The following is a 17417-nucleotide window of genomic DNA, read 5'->3' as shown; positions in this document are numbered from 1 at the left end:
CTAAGGCTCCTCCGTCTTCCCCCTCGGGGCGCCCTGTGCCGTATTCTGCGAGTTATGGCTCTGCATCGAGAGTGCAGAATGGTTATGCTTGTCTCTATCGCTGAATTGTCCGTTCAGCAGGATTGGTCTCTCGAGAGACGCATAATCGCGCGGCGGAATTCCCCCAGCGCGCCACCGAGGACCCGGTGATTGTCTTTTCAATTTGGTGTAAAAGGTCCAGAATGACGCCAGGCAAGCCATCATGATCGCTGTTCGCATAGTCAGATATCGTTCCCCATGTTTCAAGTCAACTGTATTTTCGAGAAGACTTACCAACACAGATCTCGATCGCGTTCCAGAAGACCAGCCAGGCAGGGCTTAGGATCCCCGTTCCTGAGACACTCAGCTCAAGTCGCACCAGCGCTATGATGATGATAAACGCCGTTAGAAAACTGACACCGATCAAGGCGAGCTTTCTCGAATGTCAATTTTAACTCTCCACATGACGTGACCAGAGAGAATGATAACTATATAACGAAGAGATGATTAGACTGAAGTAAATGCGAGGGTGTTGGAAGGACGTACTAGCTGCATCAGATACAATATCCATACTCGTCGAGACCTTTAGGCTTACCCGTTCATACCAGATCGAATACGCACTCGCACAAGCCTCTGTCACAGCGCGGTTAACTTTAGCACTACTAGGAGGAAAAGAAGAATGGAACTGACCAATGCTATCCTCAAAAGAAGCCATCTCACATGCATAGTCCAGGACACCCAGTGTACCCCCATAGCAGGCGATAACAAACGCCAAGACCACCCACCAGAGGATGCGTTGTGCACGGAAACGATTTCCCAGATGTCGGAAGAAGAATATGAAGGACAGCTTGACCGACCACAGACTAGTATACGAGAGGAGGTATCCGGCGAGCTGCCCGCGCAGGTATCGCACCTCGATGGCCGCAATGTTCTCTGGCAAGTTGGAGTAATCGATTGATCCTGTGGTAAGGGTTGTTATGTAGAACATCTGCTTATAGCATACCGACCACACGATGCAATTGGCAAGAGATAGCACCCAGGCCATTAAGATCAAGACATCGTGTGTGTGCCATTTCCGGTCGACAAGATATTGGAGGAGCAGCCGAATAAGGACGAAGAAGAACGTGATTGTCTGACAGACCCAAAGCACGGCCTTGTGGGGGAGAAATAGTAGTCAGCCAAGCTTGAGGAAAGGAAAAAGCTTCAGGCTAAGGCGGGAGGTGTTCCTTCAGACATACCACAAATGTAGCCTCATCGATATAGTTATTCGCCATGGCACTTCAAAGTATACGCCTCCGGGGGATACGAGATCCAACGCAGCTTCTTCGCAGTGGACTGCGACGGGAATGGAGGGGCAGACATAGCTGAATATACTATACGTCCGGAGACGCAGTGGTGGTCAGCCTTGCTCACAGCATTCCATCCTTATGCAAGTAATGAGCGATGTATGCAGCTGTAAAGGCTTCGCTGCACCGCCCCATGCATTCCGATACTGCAACAGTCGCCCGGATTGTAAGCATCGGCACGCCGTGTGTAATACTTTTGCGGATGTAAGCGCGCCAACCTCCAAGGGTATATTGCACTGCGGGCTATGAATAGCTGAGAGACAATCATTGGCAGTGTAAGAATTCTTGAGCTTACACATAGCAAGGGAGGCGGAGCGACGAGTAAGCATTGTCGGGGTAGATGCATAGCGGGATAGTGTTCGTTTCGAAAATTACAAGCACCTAACCAGCTCATCAGCCGTCATACACTATCTGTACTGAAGTACAAGGCTGTCTCACTATAATAGTGTTAGGCTGTTGTCTATCGAGATCGGAGCTTGTAAGCACTAACAACCGAGCCCCTCTTTTGTGTTGACTACAAGCCATACCATGGAGAAATTGGCATGATGGGAACTAAATTGTCAGACTTTCCTTATTCTGCCTTACAAAACAGTGATTTGGCCTCGAGCGCACTTGCAAGCAGCGGAGCACTTGACTACTTTCTGACAGGGTATGGGTGGATTGGCGGGAGGGAGGGGGCGCAAAAAGATCGGCATTAGATGAGCCATAACGAGAAGTGTCGATGCACGTTTGGTCATTCTTGCTTATCTGACACTGTTCTGTCCTTGATTGGCCTTCACTATGAGACATCCCTTGAATGTCATGTTAGAGCGCATCGATCAGCAGTTTACAGAGGAGCGCTATGAATACGAGTAGTCGAAATAAGTAGAGTGCAATTGAAGTGTGAGAATTCTGGTTTATGGAATCATCTTATACCTATTTCTCCTATTCACTCGACTTAAAGTAGTTCTAGTAGATAAAGGTCACATTATGTTACACTTCATGTCCAATGAGAGGCCAGTCTAGTAAACCTTCTCGAGCTACTTTCCCTCCTCCAAGTCATTATTCTGCTTTTCAGTTGTCGCTTTTTCATTCTCGTCCCCATTTGCGGCCTCTTTCGCCAATTTTTTGCTCGCCGCCTCTTTCTTGACGTTGCGCCATTCCATGGCCAGAGCGAATGGGACCGCCAGACATGCGGCCGCAAGCCCAAAGTCCATTACCGCCCGAATTCCATAAGCATAAGCACCTTGCAGCGCGCGGAGGATGGTCGCATCAGTGGTGAGCGACCGTAGGCCGGTCGGACCAGCGGCGATGACGGTCTCTGCAGCAATGGGAAGATGAGATGTGCGGACTTGGTGCGCGACGCTCGTTTCGAAAATGCTTTCTCCGATGGCGACGGCTATGGCGCTGATGTTCGGTACATTTGTGAGCATTCATTAAATGAATCATCTGCACGGTGAAATAGAACTTACGCGCCGAGTTGGGAGAAGAAAACAGTGATTGCTTGAGGTCGGGTTGGTCAGCGCGAGCGATTTACTGGCACCGAAGAGATACTGCCACTTACCATTACCAATTGGTATATCGTCGTCACTGTGAGAGCATAAGAGTCAGCGATATCTAGAGGGATGGTTGTGCTGTCTGACTTTAGAACGACTTGGACTGCTGTGAAAGGCATCTGTAATCCCAAACCATGTCCGACTCCGGCGATGACGAGAAATGTCGCCCATAATGCAGTCGAAGTGCCGACTTCGAGCTTGGTCAAGCAGGCGGTGCCTATGATAGAGATGACTTGGCCCAGGACCATGAATGGAACCTGGCAGTGGACCTTGGGTCAGCGCTCATAAATTATGCAAGTCAGGAAATTTGGTAACTCACGTAATGCCCTGTGATTGACACAATGGCGCCTGTAAGGACAACGCCAGCAATTTGAGAAACGCCCAGAGGAATTCCCCGGACACCACTAACTGTTGGGGAAACAAGTTGGGCGGATTGGAAGTAGAATGGGATATAGTAGAGTGTCTGTATACATAATGAGTTGAATACCAGAAGATTGTATTTCAGGCTGGAAGCTTACAACGTAGATGCTGATCTCTAGGAAAAATGAATACAGAGCACCCATCAGCACAGAGCGCTGGCGCGCAACTCGAAGGGGAACGGTGCTACGCTCCCCTTGATACCATTGTGAGAGAAAAAAGGCGATCAAAAGCAGGCCTGCGCCAACAAACAGACCGATCACCTTGGACGAGCGCCATTTGCTAGAACTGCTGCCAAATTGCATGGCGAGTATGAAACAGGACACCCAGGCGATAGTCAAAGTAATTCCAATATAATCGAAGGATCGGAGGCGCGCGAGGATCGAGTCTGCTGGTTTTCCTCGACGGTCCTGAAGCTTGAGGAAGAATAATACCAGGATGATTGCCACGCCACCGATGGGTAGGTTGCTGGGCGATTGAGCTACGGTCAGTCAAGATCAATAAGTAGATGAAGAGCCCTACATCCAAAAACACCAGCGCCAGGTCACATGTTGTGTAAGAATACCTCCCAGTGGTGGTCCCAAACATGCAGCGATACCGAACACGCTCAGCACTATTCCCAGGTACATCGGCCGTTGCTCTAACGGGACGCTCAGCCCAACGATGCTGAGAGCGCCTTGATATAGACCAGCAGCACCAACCCCCGTGATCGCTCGACCGACAATAAAGGCCGTGGAGCTCGGACTAGCAGCGCATAGCACGGATCCCGCTTCTAGGTCAACATGGTAACTCAGATGTGAACTGTTCAGTAGACTTACCTTCAAACAGAACGGCGACACTAAGATAAGTTGCCTTTGCATCGAAGAGCTGGAACACATTGCCAAAGGCGGGTTGAAACGCTGTGACCGTCAAAAGATAGGCTGAGCCATACCAACCCACATCATCAAAGGCTTGGAATGTAGTGGAGATACTGGGCACAGCGACACTGATGATTGTAGTATCGAGAGCAACCAGAAAAGTTCCACAACACAAAGACACAATAACGATTGCTAGCCGCCATGTCTCCGTTGGTGTTGTAGCCTGGTTTATTGAACCTTCAGATTGAATGGAGTCGGTTTCCTCCATCGATATCTGAGCTGTAGGTGGCTTTGCTGTGTCAACAGCCATCTTTGGGAGTCGACCGGTAGCTCGCGATAGTATGCAAGGTAAGAGGACCAGGAGTCACGAGAAACAAGAGGCGATCAAGACGCCCAACTTAACATACATAGCAACAGGGGTATTAGCCTGTGTTAGGCTGACAGGCCACTTACTGTACGACTCAAAAAGCATCTTGGACACGAGTCATGCATGCAAGGAGCAATGGGCGTTGCAGGCACGCGGGAGTGTCTCGGACTTAGTCGGGATTTTAACTACAAACCTTTCTGATCCCCCTGCGATAAGCGGTAAATACAATATCGAGAATACATACAAATTTACTAGTACCAAAATCACTTTGAAAATACCAAATACTACCTCACCACACATATTTTGGGGCTGAAACCACAACCCGCATCCCCTTTATGCATCAACACCATAGGCAACCTGATTAACTATAGCTCATTGCCGACCGTGGCTGCACCAGATCGCATTATTTGCCTTGTAACATTCCAACAACGCTCACGGGGACCACCGAGTCATTGAGACCAGCGTTGGATCGATACAGCATCGGATAGAGATACGCAGGAAACGACCAGACCAAAAAGCTTCCGACCCAGAGAAATCCAAATATCCGTTCACCGCGGGACGCCGTCCAGTTGCGGGACGGCCCGCCACCACGAAGTATAACAGAGTAGGCATTGACGGCCAGATCTTCCAGCATTAATCCGAAGGCCTGCGTGCAAAAGAACTGTACAGCCCCGGAGCTAGAGGGCGATAGCCCCGACGACAGGTCGATGAGCAAGTGCATGAAAGCTGAGGTTGCAAACACCATCACGACCTTGGCATATCGGTCGGCAAGCGTCCCTGGCTGGAAGCGGAAGATATCGCGTGAGAAATATCGAGAGATCATACGGAATTTGTGGGAATTTGATTGGTGCCACACGCGACTATGCCGGTATTAGTCAATACCGAAAAAGAAAAGAACAGGGGGTGTTTACCTCCAAAGTCTTCGCAGACTATACGCATCCGACAAGGCTCCATAGAATGGAGGCCAGTCCTGCGGCTTACTCCACCTCGCAAGAACGCTGGTGAATGCGAAGAGATAATAGAAACCACCCTGACTGGCCAATAAGCCTATGCCAGCCGCAATGCCCGAGAAGACTCGAATGACGATCTCTTCCGTAGTGATTTCAGAAATTCTCCGAAACAGCGGCACCCGAGATGTAATGAGGAAGCGAGATCCCACCTCAGGATCGCCCATCGAGCCGAGCACATCGAGGCCCAGGTAACTGAGGAGGATAATTCCCGCAGATCGACGGAGGAATGCGGCTCGGTCGCAGGTGACCGCTTCAGGAATGTGGTGCACCTGCTCAGGCGTTCCAATGCATCGCGCATTGAAGGCCGCCCAGATACCAAACCGTACACGGGCCACCCAGGTCGAAGTTAGCGTCTTGGGCGACTTCGTCGGGGAGAGGTCGACAAATTCCCACTGTGTCAACAGCCCTATGTCGACATAATGGAGCAGTAACATGACCGAATAACCGCCTGCGAGGCTGGCCCATGGTGTCCGAACGAAGTATCCCAAGGAGGTGGAGATGCAATGGCCAGTGCATAGTGCGACAATCACCAATGCGCCAGGCCTCAGGCTTGACAGGGCCGGGGTGAATCCCAGAGTGGTCACCACCACGGCAGTCTGGAGAGCAATTGTTGAGAAAGGATTCAAGGGCATTCTCTATACTCTAATGCTGGTCTTTGGGAGGGGGGGGGTTGCAGCTGTCGCAAAGTAATAGCAAATAGCGGCAAAGCAGGGAGGTAATGAATGTATTGTAGGTCAAGGGAGGATCAGATCTTGTGAAAAGGGGGGGGGTAGAAGCTGGCAATGTATCTTTGGCCCAACCAAACAAAGAAGCAGGGATTATTGGACACTTATTGGCCGAAAGTTAGGGCAAATGACTGAGCAAGGGGGAAACCCTTGCAGCTGGCTCATCCTGGTCCCATCTACATGGTGATCGTGGGTAGTCACAGCCTTCTTTCAATGCAAAAATTTTGAAAGAAAGCAATGTACCCGGTAAGACTTGCGTTACAAGTGTCAATGGCCTGGACACCGTTTTTGCATGACGACGTCTCGTTCATTTCGCTTAGTGCTTACTCCAGACCCCACCTGTCGATCAATTACCCTACCCGTCTCACCTCATATGGTAATTTATAGATTCATCGTCTTGAATGAGACTTGAGACTTATCCCAGTGCAAATGGATAATAGCCCGATCTGAGTATCTGAAACACTCTGCACACCTTGAATGCTGTAAATCATACTTTCGATTTCGCCCCCACTCCTCTTCCAAGTTTCTACACCTGATTACTATCGGTAAGAGGGTGCTTCTCTAAGCCTTAGTGATAATCCATGGTTTCCCTACATAATCTCTCCAGCCAGACTTTTCTGAGGGCTGTGTGCTGCTGATGGAAGCAATGATGCAATGGTGGGAAATTTTGGTCAGATGAAGCCTACAAGGCATCCACTGTTGCCGTCAGATGTGTCCTCGTAGTTTGCTTACCTTGACTCGTAAGATATCGCTGGGTGAGATTTGACGATCGTGATACTATCAGTGGTGACAAGTATATTACTCGTGGTTGCTTAGGGGCCAAGTGGTCAGGGAGGATAGTGCTAGCTGGGGAGAAGCAGGTTGTAAGATATATAAGCATCTCTGCAAGTACACACGGAACTGTCCAAGTTGAGCTTGACTTCCAACGGCACGAGAATTAGCATCAGCTCTGACTATGCTTGCGGATATGATTTATAGCAGCAGCCTGGCACTATGCCAGATGCTGGATACCAGGCGCACGTCTTACATTGTGGCGACCCTGTGGATTATTTGGCAGCTGATCAAGCTGCTAAAGATGTATAGCAAGCGCCCGGTATGCATGAATATCTCCCTCGCTTTATACAGCTTTAGTACGCGATCCAAAATCATCTTCACAAGCTAATGTCTTCAACCAATAACAGCTCAACACTTACATCGGGGGTACATCTATTTTATTGTTCGGAAAGTGGTTCACCAGTCTCGAGTTTGTGGTCGATGGGGCAGGTACGGTCTTCAGTCTCTATCAGAGAGTACGCAACTCCATTTCTACTGATCTGCTCTGAGATATCCAACTAACCGCAAGCAGTTGGGACGTGATAAGTCCTTCGCGATTCCCGCTCTCAACGAGTATCAGGTATTAGTCTCTTCCGAGCAAAAGGTCCGGGAGCTGGGGGAGAGCGCGGAGAGCGTGCATTCATTCCACACGGCCATGGAACAGGTATGGACAATTTTGACGTACCTAATTTTACTGTGTCTGACAGCTCTATAGAGGATTCAGCACAAATACACCTTGTTTGGCTTCCAGCACAACGATATAGATCCGAATAACGATATTGCTAAGCGTGTTATCAAGGTCCTGCTTCGCATTAATTTACCTCAGATGCAGCAAGGCCTACAACCATTGATCAAAGATCTGTTTAAGCAAGAGCTGACAGATAGAGACTTGGATGGTACGTACACTTTAGTCATGATGATAAAAAATGGCCATATCTGATCCTGTCAACAGGTTGGAGTCAAGCAAGTGGATTTACCCTAGCTAAGCACCTTGTTACACGAATCAACAATTACGTTCTCTTGGGTGGGAAGCTGGGTGAGAAATATGCCATACACCACTTTCTAGCAAGCTATAACCTAACGAGCCTTTAGCTAGCGATCCAGCTTTCGAAGATGCTGTCAATCGGTACCTTCAAGACGTCGTGGTAACCATGGAACTATGTCGCCACCTCCCATCATTCCTAGTTCCGTGAGTACTGCTCGGTTGCATATCCCACGTAATATACTGATTTTCCAAGATTGGTGGCACCAGCCATGATGCGTTGGGGTGGAGCTATGCATTTCATCGGTCGCGCTGTTACTGCCGAGGTAGAAGATCGAGTTAAGAGCAACAGCACATCCCAGGATCCCTCACCGGTGTGTCAAGAAGCTCTCTCTCTTATCGTTTCGGGACTAACTTACCTATCGTAATAGTGTGACGGCATGCAGTGGGTAATAGATTCATCCAAAACTCCAGAACAACGAACAGTATCTCGACTGGCCCAACAAATAATCGCTATTCTCTTTGCCTCCGTGCATCAAATGGCCGCAGTTAGTATACCAGCCCATACTATACCGTCCCAAGGCTAATCAGCCAACAGGCTCTGGTTTACGCCATGTATGACTTGTGTCTCCATCCGGAGTTCATCGAGCCGCTCCGCGAGGAAATCAAGAATGCGCGAAGCGTGACCAGCTATGAAGATCATTTTGATCGGTTGCCTTTGATGGACAGCTTCCTACGGGAGTCTGCCCGACTCAGTCCATTAGATGCCTGTGAGATTCCCACATATATCACGCGCAATTTACTTCAAGCCTGATAACTAAACCCCGTTCTTTGACAGTGTCAATTCAACGGGTGGCTCTATCACCCTACACGTTCGCAGACGGCACGCATGTCCCAACTGGAAACCTTGTTGCCGTTCCTCAAGAGGCGATTATGCAAGACCCGGAGCATTATCCAGATCCGAAGAAATTCGATCCATATCGGTTTCTGGCGGTAGATGAAACGGATGGTTCGGTGAGAGCTTTTCCAAAGTATACAGACGTGCATTGGAACTATCCATTCTGGGGTTCGGCGAAAAAAGCATGGTAAGCATCGCAAGTTATTCAGACAATTTATCTGTAGCTGATAGGCCATGATCACAGTCCCGGTCGCTGGTTTGTCTCGAGGACATTGAAACAAGTTCTCAGCCATGTGATTATGAAGTACGATGTCAAGCTGGCGGATGAGAATGCACCACGAACCTTTGTATGGACCACGGCTATTGTGCCTCGATCTAGTACAAGGTTGATGTTGCGAGCGCGAAAGTGACTTTCATTTCTACAATCATTGCATTATATACGAATAACGATTTCGAACATACTCATCGTCACCATACTCTTAACCATAGATAAACGCAATATACGATACCCATCACTCTTGTCCCCATCAAAGTACTAACTAGCAACAAAGCGTAACCTCCACCAAAGCAGCAAACCTTCCTTAATCTACTACTAACCCCTCAATCAAACCTCACAACCTCCATCCCCATCACCAGCTCCTTCAACTCCCCCTCCGCAGGATACCTCTCCACAAGCCCTCTCAACTCCACCTCAATCCCAGCCCACACCAACTCATCAACGCCCGTTTTCCTCCTAGAATACAAACTTATCCCCGCCGGCGTGAACATCGACTTATTAGTAAAGACAAGCAGCCACTCGTCATTGTCTGCTCCGCCCCATCCCAGAATCTCCCACTGCGCACTCACCATCCGCAGCCATCCGCTCCCCCGCCACTCCATCTGAATCGGACCATGCTCTTTTCCGGCTGATATAGCTCGGTCCGTTCCGGTTGTGATCTTTACTGAGGAAGAGGATAGCGTTTGGTAGGATGTCTTGTTTGTGAGGATGGGGGCGGGTGAGGTTGTAGTGGCTTGGGAGAGCGCGCTTAGGGGTAGAGTGCCTGGTGGTGTATTGGTGGTGGTGTCGGCGGTTAGTGTGATTGTGGGGTTGCGTTTGTCGCTCCAGAAGGGACTGGAGGATCGTGTGATGTACCAGGTTCCGAGGATGTTGGTGGTTGTTGATGGCGGTGGTGGATGTTCATGGCTGGGGTGGTGGTGGTGGTGGTGGTATTTTTGGGGAGCATGGATCATGATGGGGTTTGGTATATGGAGGTTGAGGGAACTTTGGGGGGTGGTAGTATCTAGAGTGTAGGGATACGGAATTATGGATTGGTTGCATTGAAAGCAGAGGGAATAGATGAGTATTTATATTACTACTACTGGAAAGGATACCTACATACCATGCACTCAGGCTCTTATGTAGTCAACATATTGACAGGTATGGATAGGATAAGCCTAGCCTGTTACCTGCAGTATATGCGGGTTTGAAAAATACGTACTGTTTTACCCTCTCACTCAATGTCGTGCCGGTATGCATACGGTATGGACCCGATTCATGTTTCTCCACTCTATCCACATCCCTGCTTCGATGATGACTCTCGGCTTGCAATGGCCCCGGCAGGCTGATGATGATGATGGCGTTGTTCTACCACAGGAACATAGATTAGCTCCAAACGACAAGGCAAGTAATATGTGCTTGATTTCCGTGAGTCTAAGTCCCACAGTTTCTCTAATAATATTTCTCGAGGAGCTGCTAGCTATTTACTACCATCAGGATGAATCTGCTCACCGCAGTATTGAACTCCCTTCAACGTTTATAAGATGGGCCCCCACCGTAGTGCCTCTTGATAACTCTGGCCTCTCAGGCTTATGACCCATAAACCAGCTCCAAAGACACGTTGTCCATGAGACTAGGACCTGTGTCGTGCAATTGCATCCTATCTCACTTATCCGAAGATTCTGGTAACTGTGCGACTGAACGGAACTCGATGCAGGGGGGTCTGTCTTCGCGTGTGGTGCACTAGAGTGTGTAGAAGCAAGCTCTGTGGTTTCCATAAGCTGAGCAAACTGATGATATGAGAGGACAGAAGTTGTACTTACCGCGTGTCAAAGAGTCAGAAGCTTCTTGCGCTGAAGCAAGCGAGACATTATTACAGTCTTCAGAAGACACTGTGGGTTGAGACAGAATGAGTCTAAATATTGAAGGATCCATTGTATCCAGTCGTCACGTGAAACAGTTAATCAGCAAGTACAGAAATTGAGGCTTTAATGAAGAAATCTGATCTGGCAGACTAGTATTGAACCTGAGTAGAATATCATTAGAGAGCTGAGAGGGGGGTCGAGGTCACTTAACCTAGCTAGTCTGCATGAGAACCCATATGAACAACTAGACATCACAAGACCGAATTAATCTTGGCTTACCTTATTATCTCTACGTGTCATGGGTTGAATAAAAGACACGATCATAACACCGATACTGCAGCAGAAGCCTCCGCCATTAGTTCCGACTAAGTGAGAAGACGCATGATGTACAATAAACGAGCGCTTCAGAAGGCCTATATAGATGCCAGTAAGGGCATATATGAAGAGGGAGACGAAAGCAATACCATGCTCCCTTAAACGGGCTTCAGATTGCGCTACCATCGACATCGGAACAGGGCGCATTGATGGCTAGGCCAAGCCATGTGTCTGAACGACAAATCACAAAGAATCAAGCCATATAACGGGCTATATCTACTCATGTAAATGAACAATATCATGGTTTATTCTATAATATACAAATCGATTAATACTCATTTATATCCATCTCCCTCTCTATTCTGATTTACATCCGGCATCGTCTCCGTGGTAATCTCCACCTGTACATCTTTGAATATCCTAACTCCACTATGCATACTTCCTCCGTTCTCGGCAAGCTCAATATCATCCTGTAGCTGCGTGAGACCCTCTTTTCGCCGGGCTCGGCTTCCACCAGTATAATCATAAGTGTAGCTGTGATAACGACGCGCAAGACTGCTGTTTTCACCGATCAAGCGAGGGGCGTAGCGGCGCAGGAAGTGGCGGAGGAAGGGGAGGCAGCTGCAGATGATGGCGAAGTTGGCTTCGATGTTGCTGCAACGCAGTTAGAGTGTGTTGTTGTGATCGGGGTAAGAAACTTACATCCACAGGTCTGGTCGACCGATATTGTAAGTTGGGTCAGAGGAATTCAGAAAGGGAATCAAAGTGATTAGACGGATGATGCCGGTGACGAGAGTTCTACATAGTCAGCAAATGACGCAAAATCGTGAGGGAATACTCACGCGCAGCCAACCATAAACATCAGCAAAAGGCCTAACTTCTGTATCCCCGGCATGTTCAGCCCCAACACCGTTGGAATGGGTACCAAAATCAACGCAATATCGGAGATGATGTTCAGCACGGCTGTTGCAACATACAGCGCGTATTGATTAACACATGTCCCTGTGACTGATATATCCCAACCTTTCTGGATTGGGTGGCAGCCGAAAATGAAGGCCAAGACGAGCGCAAAGCTGTAGCTACTGACCACAAACGCGATGCCGTACAAAATCCATTGTTGGTACCGTTTTTGACACAAGATGCGGTAGTAAAGGATAATCAAGCTGATTTTTGCAAGCGCCAGAGCGGGAACGTAGATAATGGCTGCGGCGAGAACGACCTAGAGACATTAACTTGGGTTGGATAATGTTTCAAAGAACATACCTTGACATATACGTCATACACTGCAGGTGTCACATTCCAAAAGTGGACTCCCATGCCCCCATGTTTGTATCCATCTGACATGTTAGTAGAGTGATAACCAATGGCAATAGGCACTTACAGATGGCGCATGCCTGGGTGCCCAGAGAGAACACCTGGAGCAAGATTAGTGGAATAGCTTCAATTCCAATCGCTGTGGCAGCCTACCCAAGCAAGGATAATAGACACTGTAAAAGTCAGAAAGACTCTTCCCCATTGAGACGCTAACATACCATCATCCCATCCGAACTTGTGCAGCAAATGTGCTTTGGTATACACTCGCAAGGCTAGGCAGCTAGTGCTGATGATTAAGCCCGCCGAAATCACCGCCATATTTGCCGTATACAGATGGCGATGCGAGTAGTCAAAATCGTACGTCTCCCCCGGGGGAGGGTCCGCCATTGTAGTGATGGCCATCTTCAAGTGGCATTGAAGGCCAACAGCCTCTCATTGAAACCTCACACTGTCATAAATTATAGAAGGGTTCCAGAAGGGAGCTTATACTCTATGAGGTGCCCCTGAGGCATGGAAGGCCTAGTCGACGGCACAGACAGAGTAGAGAGTAAGAATTTGTGTTTCGGTCATTTTTGTTTTTCTTGCTTTTTCTCTTCATGGGAAAGCGTATTGTGTGCCCTTTCCAACAAGGAATGTGCTATCGAAAGCTTATGCACGCTCTCCCAAGACGACAAGGATATGCGCATCCTTCATTAGCAGCGGCAAATTGGACCACATGCCGATACTACGATGATTAACAATAACAACTCCGCCAAGCTTGGGGGACTTTTCCGGTGCTTGGATAGTGTCATCCGTGTGGAGCGGAATAATATGCCATCGCGTCCGGCTGTCGTCCAGGCCAAAGCCTGGCCGTCCAAAGGCCCTAGGGTCGGCGGGTGTAGGAGTGGAAAGGATCGGTGGTGGAGCGCCCTAAGTACGGAGTAGAGGCAAGCGAACGATCAGAGCGTGCTAGTTCAAATCGCGTTGAAACGGCTCGTGCTGGCTTCATAATCGGCTCCACAGCGATGCGGGTTGACTGCGCCGCAATTTCAGAGATGCACTAAGTCCGCGTTAAAAAATGGCGCAGCCTAGCAAGGCGAGATGAGGGTGGAGCATTCGTTGTCTCATTGTCTAATCCTTTTTGGTGCTCTACTTTACAAAGCGCTTCAACTAGTCGTAAAATTCTTGGAGATGCTGCTTAAACCTGGCTGATCTTGAAGCCACCGGGAACCTGTACCTGGAACACTCCATCTGGATCATACTTCTTGGCCACGCGGGAGATGAATTCGACATTATCCTCGCCATAACCCTTGAGAGGGTTTTGCGACTTGTCGGCGTAGTTGAGGTAGATGTACTCATTGTGCGCCCCAATCGACTTGGCGTACTCGTCAACCTCCTCCAGGATCGACTGGCCAAGACTGATGAAAAGATCGTCGTCCCTTGCATCATCCCAAGCGTAGTCGAATAGTATTTCTGCAAACGGATTAGTGCTGCGCTAGGAACAAGGTCGGGTCACATACGGATCAGGTTTTCGTCAAATCGCTCCAAGCCCAGAACATTGCCACCTTTTTCCACGCTGTGCTGAGCGAAAAGCTTAGGCCAGGGCTGGATTATTACATCCATGGCCCAGTAGTCACTCTTGACATGGGCCTTGGCCTTTTCAATGTTGTTGTTGTGAAGGTCGATCGCCTTGCGAAGGACATTGATGTCGTTCTTGTAGGTACCGGTTGTGAAGATATCCCTGAGTTGTGAGCTGTTAGCGACCCAAGCAACAAGAACCGGCTTCAACACCACCAGCGACGTTCTCCTCAGGAAGATGGCCTCTTCAAGGGAGATAGACGACCGAAAATGGCTATCTATAGGGACTGGCTTACCGGTATCCCGCCGCCTGAACCAGCTCCTGCGTCAGGTTGTAAATAGTAGCAAACCGCATCGTGTCAGTGGTGTTTGGGATACTCGTAAATTCATGGAATGCAGGTGCAAAGGCAACAGGTTTGGTGTACTCCAGGGCATCGGCAATGATGTTCTGCCCCGTCGTTGAGCTGTACTCCCACATCCCGATCCAGGATGCGTAGGGGTCATTGTGGATGTTGTTGGTAAAGTTTACTGCGGCCGAGAGCTGTCGTTCGGTGGTCGAGTTATCATAGACGACCAGTCCACCCCAAAGCATATCATGAGGCAACGTCTTGAGGTCATACTTTGTGACAACTCCAAAGTTGATCGATCCACCCTTCAACGCCTTGTACAGATCAGGGTGGCTAGTCCGGTTGGCATTGACGATTGATCCGCTAGCAAGAACGACTTCAAAGTTCTCGACGTTGTCACAAGCGAAGCCTACACGTGCGGTGTAGAAGGTGTTTCCACCTCCGATCAGGAATCCACCCACACCAACTGGCCCACCGCGTCCGCCAGGCACAGTGACTCCATAGGGATCAAGAGCCTTGTAGACCGCCTGCCAGCGCGACCCCGGCTGGATAGATGCAACGCCTTTATCCTTGTGGTATGTGGTGCTGTTCATCATGGACAGATCAATGGTAACGCCCTGCCCGATATCTGCTGCACCAGGCCAGGTGGTATGGCCACCACTGCGCACAGCAAATGGGCATTGCGTTTCGCCGGTTTGGGTCAGAGTCGAGACAATGAGCGAGACATCCTCCGTTGTGTGCGGCTGGACAATACACGTAGGATCGAGCTGAACATTGACCGCAAAGTAAGATGACACGGACTCATTGTATGCCGTGCTGCTAGGATAAAGGACTTGGTTACGCAGGGAGGTCGCTTGCAGAGCGGCGCACTAGGTAACAAGGATATTAGCACACCCACTAAGTACTGAACACAAATCACATACACAAACTTGCGTAGAACCAAGCCCGAGGCTGGCCTCGGGCAGAATGCTAAGGACAGGGACTGCCGCACTGGAGACCTTCATGTTGAGTTCGTCTATTGGAAACGCTTGGGGATATTTCCTCCGACTGTGTCCCTCGAGATGGCTACACTATCATAATATAAGTCGAAACGCTGCAGCAAGCGGGCTAGGGAATACTCCTGCCCTTAGTGCATTATTGTAGCGGATTCCCCTTGCCCATATTTTGACATAGCCGGAGTGGTCCCGAGTCGCAACAAAGTACATGGCTACATGGAGCAAGTCAGCCCGTATGGCACGATTGAAATTGGAGTAGCCATGGACAGCGTGTGTAAAGTTTTCCTGTGGAGTAGGTTGTATGAAGCGAAGGAGTTCATGTGCGAATTCCCATACGAGCATGTCGATCAGTTGCCGTCTGCGTTGTAAGACATGCTGGCAGGCCCAAAATGGCGATTGCACCGGTGGTTCAGATTGTCTACAGAGTAATAACCAACCGAGGCTTGATTTGACGGCTGGGCGGCCCGGTTAGTGGGTCTCTTATTGACAGACACACTTCCCTTCGCTGTGGAGCTCCCTTACATAGTGGGAAAGCTAGTTGGCAGCATACTATATTTTAGTGTTGTCCGAGCGGACGGGGAAGCCAATCCGGAGAATCAGACAGCCGCCTCGCCGGTATCTTTACCATGAAGAGATCAATACCATGAAATATCATGAGAAGAGCGAAAATGGGAAAGGTCGTTGAGTATAAAACAAGGCGTAGGTCGAACAGAGCCAGGGCTGAAGATGTTTCCCACGAATCCGCGCGGGTGCAGGGATAGGGGTCAATGGGCGCGAAACACTGCCTAATCACCTAATTGACAGGGTCATGGCAGTTTGCTCAATGAAAAGGCGTTGGTTACGCTCCCTACTCGTTCTGCATTCATTACCCCTCCATGGGTTCCACCATCACCGTCGCATCTCCGAAGTTCAGCCAGCTCTCGCCTTCTCATCGGGCCCGTCATTTCTGTTTGCTCCCAACCGCTTTCTACGATTCTCCACTTGGTAAATAGGTCTGCTGTCTAGACTCGGAATCAATCACCGGATGTAACCTGCCTGTTCCGAAGTCGCTATATCTGGCAAAATCCCGTGTGTTATGTGGCCAGATGCTGATAGCCAGACTGCTAATATAATACCACTTATTGCACACGAGGCTGGAGATACCTTGGCGACATATGGCAGATGTGAAATTGTGGCGGTAGCAGTGAAACGCGGTCGAACATTCTGATTGATTCAGTACAGACCTGATATAGCGGAAGACTATGTAAGTAAGTCACTCCCTCTCTTGCCAGGTCCATCCTGATTTCGAGGATGTTATACATCTTGCGTCTAAGATATCTGCCTTATTGCTTCTGAGCTAGGCGTAGTGGCTGAAGGGTAGGCCTCGTCGACTTTATATCTTGGGTGAAGTTTATGTAGTATTGTACTTTGTAACTGTAATTTCCTTTGGTGAGCCAGAATGGAATTTGTGATGAGCACCTTTTTGTGCCGCTGTTCGTCCGACCAATCCTGGAGAGCGAGCTAATTGGAATCAGCCTTATCGGCTCTTTTTCGTTTTATCCGGGCTTGCAAGCCACCCAGCGTCTAGCAAGTACGGTTCTTGGGTTTCCGTGTCCTTGTTTGATTCAGAATCTGAATTGGTATAAGTCCCCTAGTAGTCGCAGACTGTCCCGCTGCACTGTCGTTGTCGTTACCAACGCAGAGCTTCAGAGCTAACAGTGAAGCTAGAGCGAGCTGAAGATGTTATCAACATAAGAGCGTCTAAAGTCCTCTCCGAGAATTCTTTGAAGACTTAACCAGGATAATTGCAATATTGCGCAT

General features: G+C 49.1%; 7 protein-coding genes across 7 annotated transcripts; 1 reads left to right on the top strand and 6 right to left on the bottom strand.

Annotated features, from left to right (window-relative positions):
- Nucleotides 1-1292, bottom strand: BO79DRAFT_253991 (uncharacterized protein; the record flags this gene model as incomplete). Its single annotated transcript, XM_025686029.1, has 5 exons — nt 1-248; nt 313-402; nt 565-651; nt 709-1171; nt 1257-1292. The coding sequence occupies 5 exons, from the start codon at nt 1290-1292 to the stop codon at nt 1-3; spliced, it is 924 nt and encodes a 307-aa protein (XP_025540728.1).
- Nucleotides 1293-2383: 1091 nt separating this feature from the next.
- On the bottom strand, nt 2384-4483 carry BO79DRAFT_263576 (MDR family MFS transporter; the record flags this gene model as incomplete). The annotated part of the gene is made up of 8 exons (XM_025686695.1): nt 2384-2750; nt 2816-2846; nt 2908-2933; nt 2987-3168; nt 3219-3362; nt 3418-3784; nt 3839-4085; nt 4135-4483. 8 exons carry the CDS (start codon nt 4481-4483, stop codon nt 2384-2386), a joined length of 1713 nt encoding a protein of 570 aa, XP_025540727.1.
- Nucleotides 4484-4804: 321 nt separating this feature from the next.
- Nucleotides 4805-6273, bottom strand: BO79DRAFT_171388 (wax synthase family protein). Its single transcript, XM_025679573.1, has 2 exons — nt 5452-6273; nt 4805-5400 (listed from the first exon to the last, which is right to left on the bottom strand). Exons 1-2 carry the CDS (start codon nt 6180-6182, stop codon nt 4944-4946), a joined length of 1188 nt encoding a protein of 395 aa, XP_025540726.1. The 5' UTR covers nt 6183-6273; the 3' UTR covers nt 4805-4943.
- Nucleotides 6274-7350: 1077 nt separating this feature from the next.
- On the top strand, nt 7351-9378 carry BO79DRAFT_227474 (cytochrome P450; the record flags this gene model as incomplete). Its single annotated transcript, XM_025683879.1, has 11 exons — nt 7351-7368; nt 7457-7564; nt 7621-7752; nt 7804-7984; nt 8041-8124; nt 8181-8277; nt 8327-8444; nt 8502-8618; nt 8669-8840; nt 8909-9155; nt 9213-9378. The coding sequence occupies 11 exons, from the start codon at nt 7351-7353 to the stop codon at nt 9376-9378; spliced, it is 1440 nt and encodes a 479-aa protein (XP_025540725.1).
- Nucleotides 9379-9568: 190 nt separating this feature from the next.
- On the bottom strand, nt 9569-10198 carry BO79DRAFT_244778 (uncharacterized protein; the record flags this gene model as incomplete). The annotated part of the gene is made up of 1 exon (XM_025685414.1): nt 9569-10198. One exon carries the CDS (start codon nt 10196-10198, stop codon nt 9569-9571), a length of 630 nt encoding a protein of 209 aa, XP_025540724.1.
- A 1513-nt stretch (nt 10199-11711) lies between these two features.
- BO79DRAFT_171384 (uncharacterized protein) lies at nt 11712-13255 on the bottom strand. Its single transcript, XM_025679572.1, has 7 exons — nt 12937-13255; nt 12872-12891; nt 12786-12819; nt 12668-12741; nt 12247-12623; nt 12107-12202; nt 11712-12058 (listed from the first exon to the last, which is right to left on the bottom strand). Exons 1-7 carry the CDS (start codon nt 13118-13120, stop codon nt 11740-11742), a joined length of 1104 nt encoding a protein of 367 aa, XP_025540723.1. The 5' UTR covers nt 13121-13255; the 3' UTR covers nt 11712-11739.
- Nucleotides 13256-13820: 565 nt separating this feature from the next.
- BO79DRAFT_286857 (FAD-binding oxidoreductase) lies at nt 13821-15638 on the bottom strand. The gene is made up of 4 exons (XM_025688516.1): nt 15546-15638; nt 14572-15491; nt 14218-14438; nt 13821-14170 (listed from the first exon to the last, which is right to left on the bottom strand). The coding sequence occupies exons 1-4, from the start codon at nt 15624-15626 to the stop codon at nt 13896-13898; spliced, it is 1497 nt and encodes a 498-aa protein (XP_025540722.1). The 5' UTR covers nt 15627-15638; the 3' UTR covers nt 13821-13895.
- Nucleotides 15639-17417: the final 1779 nt, after the last annotated feature.

This window comes from Aspergillus costaricaensis (genome assembly GCF_003184835.1).
Source record: "Aspergillus costaricaensis CBS 115574 unplaced genomic scaffold BO79scaffold_12, whole genome shotgun sequence".
NCBI lineage: Eukaryota > Fungi > Ascomycota > Eurotiomycetes > Eurotiales > Aspergillaceae > Aspergillus > Aspergillus costaricensis.
This window is presented reverse-complemented; position numbering and strand designations above follow the sequence as displayed.

Coding starts and splice junctions, on each gene's coding strand:
- BO79DRAFT_171388 (XM_025679573.1), bottom strand. CDS start 6,182: ATGCCCTTGAATCCTTTCTCAACAATTGCTCTCCAGACTGCCGTGGTG. Junction 5,401..5,451: donor AGTCTGCGAAGACTTTGGAG/GTAAACACCCCC, acceptor ATACCGGCATAG/TCGCGTGTGGCACCAATCAA.
- BO79DRAFT_171384 (XM_025679572.1), bottom strand. CDS start 13,120: ATGGCCATCACTACAATGGCGGACCCTCCCCCGGGGGAGACGTACGAT. Junction 12,742..12,785: donor CACCCAGGCATGCGCCATCT/GTAAGTGCCTAT, acceptor CTAACATGTCAG/ATGGATACAAACATGGGGGC. Junction 12,203..12,246: donor ATGTTTATGGTTGGCTGCGC/GTGAGTATTCCC, acceptor CTGACTATGTAG/AACTCTCGTCACCGGCATCA.
- BO79DRAFT_286857 (XM_025688516.1), bottom strand. CDS start 15,626: ATGAAGGTCTCCAGTGCGGCAGTCCCTGTCCTTAGCATTCTGCCCGAG. Junction 14,439..14,571: donor GTTCAGGCGGCGGGATACCG/GTAAGCCAGTCC, acceptor CTCACAACTCAG/GGATATCTTCACAACCGGTA. Junction 14,171..14,217: donor ATTTGACGAAAACCTGATCC/GTATGTGACCCG, acceptor ATCCGTTTGCAG/AAATACTATTCGACTACGCT.